The sequence below is a fragment of the Sinocyclocheilus anshuiensis genome, unplaced genomic scaffold (genome assembly GCF_001515605.1).
Source record: "Sinocyclocheilus anshuiensis isolate Anshui unplaced genomic scaffold, SAMN03320099.WGS_v1.1 scaffold816, whole genome shotgun sequence".
Lineage (NCBI taxonomy): Eukaryota > Metazoa > Chordata > Actinopteri > Cypriniformes > Cyprinidae > Sinocyclocheilus > Sinocyclocheilus anshuiensis.
In genome coordinates, this window is record NW_015554154.1 from 243,390 (window position 1) to 254,005 (window position 10,616).

At 36.8% G+C, this 10,616-nt stretch overlaps 1 protein-coding gene across 1 annotated transcript in view; it reads left to right on the plus strand.

Moving 5' to 3' along the window:
- The first annotated feature begins 580 nt into the window (after positions 1 to 580).
- bdnf (brain-derived neurotrophic factor) overlaps positions 581 to 10,616 on the plus strand; it is a 32,053-nt gene continuing 22,017 nt past the window's right edge. Inside the window, exon 1 of the mRNA XM_016463442.1 lies at positions 581 to 632. Within this exon, the coding sequence (XP_016318928.1) occupies positions 612 to 632 (21 nt within the window). The 5' untranslated portion in view covers positions 581 to 611. The remainder of the gene's footprint in view (positions 633 to 10,616) is intronic.

Sequence of the window (10,616 nt, forward strand, 5' to 3'; positions counted from 1 at the left end):
GTGACGAACTGCAAGCTTTGAATGCTTATATCTTCTAAATGCGAATTTTGTCACTGTTTTGGAGCACACTGCCATATATATATCCTTAAGACTAACATATTGATACTAACACCCAAAAAACTTTAATTTTGATTTCATGGGGACTATAACATTGGAACTACAGTGTATAAACTTCTCCAAGAAATAACTACATATTAGATACTGTATTATTGTATTATTATACATTATGGATCATTTATATATATATATATATATATATATTCTTTGATTCGCTGTTTTAAAGATTACAGGAGATTGGCTCCTCTCGTTACTAAATATATTTAGATTGGATATTCAAATGATGCAGCGTCGTTTGTTTCCATCCAAAATGCGACCGATAAAAGCACGTGGCGGCTTTAAAAATTTGGCGACTAAATTTGCCTCCTTAACCAATTATTGTTAGTGAATAATTCAAACCAATCACCTTTCAGCATCACATTAGTGGTAGTCAAACCAGCTTAAGACAGCGAGTACAGAGAAACCTTTCAATTAATTAAAATGTCGGTAAAATACGAATTAATGAAAGATATCAAAACCAGACTGATCGACAGAGCCACATATACATTTGGAGGATGGAGTTCATCTTCAGATATGTGAGTAGATATTAGCCGGAATGGGGTTTTTCATTCATGTATAAACGTTCATAATGGCCATACTAGTCTGTGTATTGCGCTGGTGATAGTATTTTGAAGCGTTTTGTTGGTGATCGGGGAAAAAAATATCACGCGTCATGATCAAGACTATGTAGGCTACATGAGCATATCAGTAAAACTGCAATGGTTTATTGATTCGGTTAATATGAATTTACATATCTTCCACGAAAAAAAACCCCTCAGGGGCCTGTTTTAATATTTATTTGAATATTTTGTCTGATATACCCTGTAGCCTAGTTCATTTTTACATGCAGAAGTAGGAAATGTGCTGTAGCCTGCTATATTCCTGCAACATAGACGAAAACAATGTATGTAGCTTATATTATCTTTTGTATATATTATATGTATATTATATTTATGTGTGTATGTAGAGAGAGAGAGAGCTGTTCTTTTTTCTTGTAAAGCAACTTGTGACCATTTTTCCATTCTTACAATTTATTTAGTTAATATTAAGTATGTCTTGTTTTTGAGAGGTTTTAAGCGCCATAACAAATTATGAATAAAAATAAGTAAGTAATACGTTTGTCTATTCTTATTTTGACCTTTTTTTGCACCAGTGATTTGGTAACCACAACTGTTAACCAGCTAGTATTTGATCACTGGTGGGACTATTGTTGAGATTTTTGAATTGCAGACTAAACAGTAATGAGATACTTAGTAATACCCCACTTGGTTGCTGCTTTCATACTCCCACAGCCAAACATCACAAAAGACTGATGTTGAACACGCAATCGGATACCCACCTCCCTCTTTTAGTGTCTCTTAAGCGTCTCTTTAGTATCTCTCCAAGGTGAAACACAGCTTCAGCTATAATGCTGGAATCATCTTTTCTTTAACTTTGATATCAGTCTCATAACTGACAGTTTGCAGCATGCTTTCATTATCTGCTTTATTTTTTTTAGTTATCAAGAAAACATGAGCACTGACACTCCCTCAGTATTTCAGCCTGCTTCTGTTCTTCCCTCTCTCTCATTCACAAAAATTGTACCCTGAGCTTTTTTCCCCCTCTTTTTCTGAAAGGGGAAGGCTGTGACTAAAGTTAATTAACTTCCTCTGAGCCAATGAGCTGACAGCTATGTTTCTAAGATTGTCCAATGAGTCTGAGTGAGAGGTTGGAGGTGGATGTTGCTTAGCAACTGCAGGTAGAACAGGATCACGTTGAAGTCATTGTCTTATCAGAGGGCCCCAAGAGACTTCACATACATTGTTTTACGATATAAACGGTAAAAACAAAAAAAAAGATGCACGTGTAAAGTGCGTCAAGAGCCCTAAAGTTTGACTTCGATAGGATTGGAAAGAAACATTTTTGCTTTTGTAGAGTTGATAAAGAAATCCTTTCTGATAAACTTAGGGGACGTAGTGAGGGGAAACACAAGTTTATGACCACCACTTCAATTTTAGGGGTTTCAAATTCCTCTTTTCTTATTTTTTTTTAAAAGCATAATTTGAATATAGCCATGCATTAAGTTGGACTTCTGAGTGTGGTGTGGCCACGACAGTGACAGACGGGAAAACAGTCTCGGCAAGGAAAAAGGATAGCGTTTTGGGTGGGCGTTCTCCAGAATTTAAAACCAGATTGCTCCTCGCTGTTTTTGTGACAGGTGAGTGGCGTAACAGGCTAACACGCCTCCGCCTCAGCGTAAACAAACACACGCAGTACCTCCTACGAAGCAACGTAGCCTCTCTCCCCCGCCAGCCAGCTCACATCACAGATGCCATGCTTTGGTACCCGGCTAATTACAGACTTGAGCACCACTGTACTCCTAACATGTGAGAGAGAAAGTAGAGTTTGCCAGCTAACACTTTAGAGCTGATGCAGCCTTGATAACTTCCTGAACAATCCTGTGGTCGTGCATATCACTACATCTGACCTGAAGTTATATCGCACAGATTTATGTGTGGGTGTGCAGTGTCATAACGCATCATATTGACTAAACGTGTGGCTTACTAGCAGATGAAAAACACATTTGATGCAAGATTAATAGTAGTTTGCGAAATGGTTTAGCGTAGCTCGTCTTATTTGCGTCTGTTATCCTCCTTATATTTTATCCCTTGTCGTGCATTATCTTTTAATCTAATCCTAAAATTCTAATCTTCTTTGACGTTTGTCTTTTTAAGAGAAAAAGCAATAATTTAAAAGGCCTCATCAGAAGATGCAGCGGTGCAGGGGCAGGATTGCCTCGAGAGGAACAGTGTTTTAGAATTAAAAAGACAAATAGGTTGAATCTAAAAGTTGAGGGTGAGAGCAACAGGGTGGAAGAAAAGAAATAGCAGGATGATAATAGTTGAATGCCTGAAAGGATGAAGATAATGAATAAGTGTGATTTGATTAGCAGGAACACCTGAGACTAGACCAGAAATAGACGCTGACTCAATGATGGCCTCAACAAACATCTGATGCAATATTACTTCCTTTGGTGTTCCCAGAGAAACACCACCAAACAGATAAAGCGAAAAGTTAACCAGATAAGATGGTCCAACCTGATGCATTTAGGTGAGCGGTAATTACAGATGGAGAATAACCAGAATGTTCTTGTTCTGAACGCTCGGCGCATCGTTTGAGTCCAAACCTTGCAAACAAAAGGTGTGTCATTACGTCAGAGGGCAACAAGAGGCCAAGCGCCGAGTGAAAACAATGCAGCTTCCATTCAAATATATTCAAACCAAACTACAGGAACACCACAATATCCCATCGCATGACAGCAGGTGATTGTATTCAGAGTATGGATCATCTGAAGGGCAAAGGCGGCATGTGTAGTTATGGTTACATGCGGTGTGGGTGCTTCTAAGGTTGTTTCAGAGGCTTTGGAGGAGAATGGTTTGTAGTAAACCACAGGCAGAAATGTGCAGTGATGAAACGAAATTAGGTATCATCTTCTATGCTTATTTAGATCATTTCTTTCTGCCACACTCCCATGTACTCAGTTTCTCTCCAAACAACATTGTTGTCGAACTTCATGCCCTACTTAACCCTTCCGTCGGTCAATAAATAGGGCGAATGCATGGAGCATTGGCATTGATGAGTCAGTCCCTGACAACCTCGCTCTTATTGTGAGGACACCTAAAGGCCGCCTATTGTGTTGCCATGGCGTCCACATCAAACCATGACTACAGTCTTATCCTGAGGGTGGAAATGTCCTGAAGTTTGACAGTGAAATGAAAAATGGCACGTAATGTGGACACTGGGTTTGATTATTTGCGCAGACATCCTCTCTGTGGATTTGATGCTTTGTTGTTGTGTTCTCACCTATAGGGGTCATTCATTTTTAGCCCTTTTTTTTTCATGAAATCCAGTTGACTGAGTCAGGACCGGTGTTGATTAGGTAACCCCTGGCGTCAGAATCCAAGGGCAAATGTCCATCCCGTCACGACAAGCTGACATTTGCGAAGGTTTGACGATAAACATTATCTGGCGAGGAGGGAAGGAGGAACGTGAGAGGGAGCGTCTTGATGCAAACGTTCTTATAGGTTTTCTTTTGTCTCTCTCTGCTGCTTTTCTTTCACTCGCTCTCTCCTCCTTTACCAAATATAACCTTAGAATAATGAAAACAATATCCAGTTTATATCTGCAAGTTAGTGAGACACCCACTCTCATTTGCAGCGAGAGCAAATGACCCTGGGGATGAGTCATAACATCACTTTAAGACTGTTTTATTCTCTCCTCACAAACACGGCAAAATCCAGCATGCACCCAGGTATCCTTGCGAGGTGTATGCAGCCAGAGAACGCCGTTACCCCGCAGGGCCCCGAGCCCCGCAGTTCTTCCCCTCGATGCCCTTCCGAATCAAGCCTCTCTTTGAACATTTTCATTGAAAGGCTGCTTTTTACATGGGGAGCAAGATGAAGAGCTAATGAGAGACTTGCGCAGCTCTTCTAGCTGATTAGACCTGCCATACATGAAGCCTCCGATAGTGTGATGGTACGTTCATGTTGTAAATTCATAGAAAAAAATGTATTCTTTTTAGTAATTCTTAATTTAAATACTATATATTCTGTCATTGTTTAATCACCTTCATGTCAATCCAAACCTGTGTGACAGACGTTCTCCTGTGGAACACAAATAATATAATACTAATTCATATATTTACAATAAGGTCTTATTTGTTAACATTAGTTAATGCATTAACTAACATGAATTAACAATGAATAATATATTTTTACAGTATTTATTATTACCCTTTGTTAATGCTCATGTTCATGTTAGTTCACAGTGCATTAATTAATGTCAAGTTTTTATCTTAACTGTTTTATTCTCTCCTCACAAACACGGCGAAATCCAGCATGCACCCAGGTATCCTTGCGAGGTGTATGCAGCCAGAGAACGCCGTTACCCCGCAGGGCCCCGAGCCCCGCAGTTCTTCCCCTCGATGCCCTTCCGAATCAAGCCTCTCTTTGAACATTTTCATTGAAAGGCTGCTTTTTACATGGGGAGCAAGATGAAGAGCTAATGAGAGACTTGCGCAGCTCTTCTAGCTGATTAGACCTGCCATACATGAAGCCTCCGATAGTGTGATGGTACGTTCATGTTGTAAATTCATAGAAAAAAATGTATTCTTTTTAGTAATTCTTAATTTAAATACTATATATTCTGTCATTGTTTAATCACCTTCATGTCAATCCAAACCTGTGTGACAGACGTTCTCCTGTGGAACACAAATAATATAATACTAATTCATATATTTACAATAAGGTCTTATTTGTTAACATTAGTTAATGCATTAACTAACATGAATTAACAATGAATAATATATTTTTACAGTATTTATTATTACCCTTTGTTAATGCTCATGTTCATGTTAGTTCACAGTGCATTAATTAATGTCAAGTTTTTATCTTAAAATGTATTAGTAAATGTTGAGATTACCATTAACCAACATTAATAAATGCTGGCAAAGTTAATTGTTAAAGGGGTCATATGATGCTATTTACATTTTTCCTTTCTCTTTGGAGTGTTACAAGCTCTTGGTGCATAAAGAAGATCTGTAAAGTTGCAAAGACTAAAGTCAAATCCAAAGAGATATTCTTTATAAAAGTTAAGAGTCAACCAGGCCTACCTAAAACAGCTCGTTCTAACACGCCCCCACATGTCTACGTCACTATGTGGGAAGATTTGCATAACGCCGCCCAAATGTTCACGCAAAGAAAGAAGGCGTAACTTTTATTCTCACTGTAGTATTGTTGTTGCTGCCACGTCGTGAAGGCGCTGTGTGTTTCGTTGTGAAAGCGAAACTACTTTGTTTGGTCTTCCAAAAGAGGATGATATCCGCTTTGTCATGCCTAGAGCTGATCTGTGCTGGTCGCTGAGGAAATACATCAACTTAATAAATTAAACCTTATTATTAAGTCATCACATTTAATCACTCATAATTTAAATACAAGCGTTTCATCCATACAATGACAATTTACTATGACGATTTTCTTTTACATTTATACATTTGGCAGATGCTTTTATCCAAAGTGCCATACATTGCATTCAAGGTACAGAGTACTTCCTTTCCCGAGAATCAAACCCATTGTTAGCACCAGTTTGAGCTATAAGAAGGCTACAGGAAGATTATCATTGGGGTCCGGTATTGTTTGCATATTTTTTCAAAATATATTTTCCTTTTGTGTTCCACTGATGGAAAAAAGTCATACAGCTCTGGACCAACATAAGCGTGATTAAATGATTTTTGGGTGAACTGTTCTATTTCAAGCTTGATTTTACAGAGCATTTTGAGTAAAGTGTGAAAATGCTTCTGAAGTATTGTGAAGTCAGTATCGTTCCATATGACTTCAGTGCAAAACAACTTCACTACATCCAAACTGATGAATGAGGACAGTAAATACTGTATCTGCCTTATCTTTTCATTCATCATGCCACGGCATACTTTATATACATGGGCACATTATTCTACTCCATTTCAGATGACTGAAATAAATCATGTTCATTGTATTTGAAAACATCCTCAGTCTGTCAGACCACTCCCTACTATACAGCCGCAGGCTTAAAGCTAAAGTGTTAACAGTCTGTTTTATCAGACAGATATCAACTTTGCTTAGTTTAAAGGAAGAAAAGAACCAGAGAGAGGTACAGGGGGGCTGTAATCGGACCCTGGAGTCTAAGAGGATTTCGATGCAGTAATATTATATGTCGGTCCCAGCTAGAGGCAGACAAAGGTACGCAGCCAAGCACCAGAGCAGAGCATGTCATCTAAATAGTGCCGGGCTTCTTTTTGCAGTTTATTACATCCAACTGCTTTGTGTTGCTTGAGTTTGGCTGGGAGGCGGCACAAAGGAGGCAGTTTGTTCACCCTCGACAAGCATGCTTTTATTTGCGCCAGCCCTTTGATGTATAGAGAGAAGCATTAGGAGTAGGATATCCCTAACAGATCAACAGGGAAGAAATCCCACTCTTTAAGTATTGTCTTTAACAATTTCCAGCCTTTCAGCAACTACCGCCTTTATTCACTTTAATGGCTTTACTTTAGACCATTGAGCGAGCTGTCTATTATTATAGCGTTATGGGGAGGGTAGTATTTGTGTCTGCGTGTTTGATTGTATGCATGTCAAACGTGAGGGGATGGACATGTTGGAAATTGCTATACAGTGTAACAGAAACAAGTGGCTTTACGCCAAGCGCGCACGTTTGCTTAGTGTCAAAACTGAATTGCAGGCCCAATCACAACATTCAGTTTGCACCTGTTCCTTAAGACGAAGCTGAAATAACAAACCTAGACAAGAAGCTAATATGCCATTACCAAGATATCCACTCCTAATGGTAAGTTGCAAATGATGATGCAACAAAACTGTCAGAAAATTTGCATAATACATTGCAAATGATGCATTGTTGTGACTCCACTTCAACAAAAACAATAGTTTAGTGGTTAGTGTATGGGACGAGTAAGCTTGTGTCCTCGTATAATATATTGCAAATGATGCGTTGTTGTGACTCCACTTCAACAAAAACAATAGTTTAGTGGTTAGTGTATGGGACGAGTAAGCTTGTGTCCTCGATTTAGTTTTAAAGGGACCGTTCACCTATATGAACGTTTTAACGTTATTTTCTCACCTTCGTGTTGTTTCAAACCTGCACATCTTTCTGTCTTCCATAGAAAACAAATATGAATTATAATTGACTGGTTACTCTTTTCTGTGCGATTACATTGAATGGGACTTGGAGCATGCAAAAGCAATATAAAATATTTAAATTATGAAAAGGTCACAAATTCCATCGTTACCAGTAGATTTCAGCAGAACTTGCGACCATAACTGGCTAACAATGCTTTTTGGAAATGCACCCCAGATCGAATTTGTGAATTGAATCATTGATTCACTAAACAATTTTACTCAAAGTAACGAATCAGAGATTTGTGACCGATGTCGTATTGTCTTCTTTTATTGCTTTTTAAAGTATGAAAGTTCCTGTTTTCCTTTGTTGTGCGCAGAAAAAGTAACCAGTACATTATTCAAAATCGACTTTTTTGTTCTACAGAAGAAAAATCATACAGGTTTTTCATTCAAACAATGGCAGATCGTTATTTTTTTTATAGGTGAGGTTACACCTGTACAGCAAATTAGTCATTTATTTTATTTGTCTCTTTCACACTGTCATGTCTTAATTAGAAAAAGAACTCTACTAAGAAACTTTTTACAACTGCCAATAGTACCACGAGAGACTAAATGCTAACTAAAATGGCCAGCAAAAATGGCCAGACTCACCAGATGAATAAAAACATAAACAGTGCAAGCACATATGCTCTTGAGACTCGCAGCTTTCATGTCTAAGACCTTATAAAAAGAACAGCATTCTTTGATGTCTTTGTACCTAATGATGTCAAAATTGTCTAATTTTTTGTTTGTTTTACAACTGCCAGTAGTACCACGAGAGACTAAATGCTAACTAAAATGGCCAGCAAAAATGGCCACTGACTCACCAGATGAATAAAAACATAAACAGTGCAAGCACATATGCTCTTGAGACTCGCAGCTTTCATGTCTAAGACCTTATAAAAAGAACAGCATTCTTTGATGTCTTTGTACCTAATGATGTCAAAATTGTCTAATTTTTTGTTTGTCCTATATTTGTCCGTTTAGCAAAGGGTTTTACCACTAGAACTATAAACAGTGTTGTGTATTGCTGTATGAACAGCTCAATATTAGATGTTCATGTACTCCATGATGCAAATAGACAAAACCTCAGTGTTGCTGGCCCTTACAAACCTCAGCTATTGAAAAGCATGCAAATAAGACTAGTCAAATAAACTGCTCCTCAGGACCTATGGGTGCAGGAACATAGCTTATATTCATAAAATATTTTGCCTAATAATATTTATATAATTTATACATATACATATCTCTACAACCACAGTTTAATTTCAAAATGTTATAAAAAAAAAAAAGTTATCAACACTGCTATAAAACCAAGGCTGCCGAAATCATAAATGTACATAAACAATGGTAAAATGAAAATCTATCTATTTTATTAGGCAACATATTGCATTGTGATATGCAAGTGTGTGAAATTAATGTATATTTTAGTTAATTAATTATATCAATGTATATATGTGTATGTGTATGTATATACAGTGGGTACGGAAAGTATTCAGACCCCCTTCAATTTTTCACTCTTTGTTATATTGCAGCAATAAAATTGACATTGTGATTATTCTTGCTTGTTTGGCATCACCTTTAATAAATAAATGACATAATGTTGTGCAAGTAAATAATTTTTTATTATGATATTAATACAGGCACCAGCTTCCATAACCTAGTAGCCTACATTAACTGTTATCATGTACGGTATGCAAATAAATGTGTTTGTACTTGTGTGCTTGTGTATGTGCATATTTGCATGTGCATTCAGACATCTCTCTCAGTATAAATATGATCATGCCTAGACCTCTCACGATTTAAACGTGGGTGTGTGTCTATCTAATTGATGTGCACTTACATTAATGGTAAGATTGTCTTTATGTGCATCTGTGATATTATATGAAAGCGAGATCAGAGCTTGTCAGCAACTTAAAAGGCTGTTATAATGGCTACAGAGTGAGTGTATCTATTTAGGAAGCACATTGCAAAGGTAAAGCGCTCTACACCCTACCATGTCTCACAAGTTCACTGCTCAAATTTAAAATGGGATTAATGCTAAGCATGACAAACTTTATCTAAAAAAAAAAGACTGATGAGAAAGTCAATCACAGTCACTCCTCAAAAATTTTACTCAGTCTTTTAGTCATCATAAGTTTGACATAATAAGTTTTACCACTGTATGATGACTCATTATAATATAAAGATCCACCTCCCCATGTGATTCAGTCATTGGCACTTCTTGATCACAAACCACTAGATGCTTTACTAATTTAAATCATGAGGATTCTTAAGGTTGGATTTTCCAGTGAAGAATACCAGTGTGAGCATCCAATCCAAGATAACAGAATATTAGGCTCAGTCCTTTCACAATTTCTGCTCAATTTTTTTAAGCAATGGATTTAAAGCATAGTCATATTCACCTGGGATATAGTGCTTTGTGAATCACAGGCATTCCACTTCTGCTGAAATCTTCAGAAAAATTCAGTGTGTGCAGTTTTGTTGCACATCAGGGTTATTATAATTAATTTAAACTAAAGCCATAAAAAAATTAAATGAAATAAAATTTTAAAAACATACTTTATTTCAGCTAGTTGCCAAGGCAACATTTATCATTTTTATTTAGTTTAACTTGATACTAAAATGGTACTAAAATAACTAAAACTAATACTGAAATAAAAATGAATAAAAACTATATAGACATTTAAAAAAAAAACTAATAAAAATGACAAAACAGTAAAATTACTTAAACTTTAAAATTAAATGAAAAACGAAAATCCAAAAAATAAAAACTAATGCAAAATATTAATAAATATTATATACTATAATAGTACATATTATAGTAATATTATA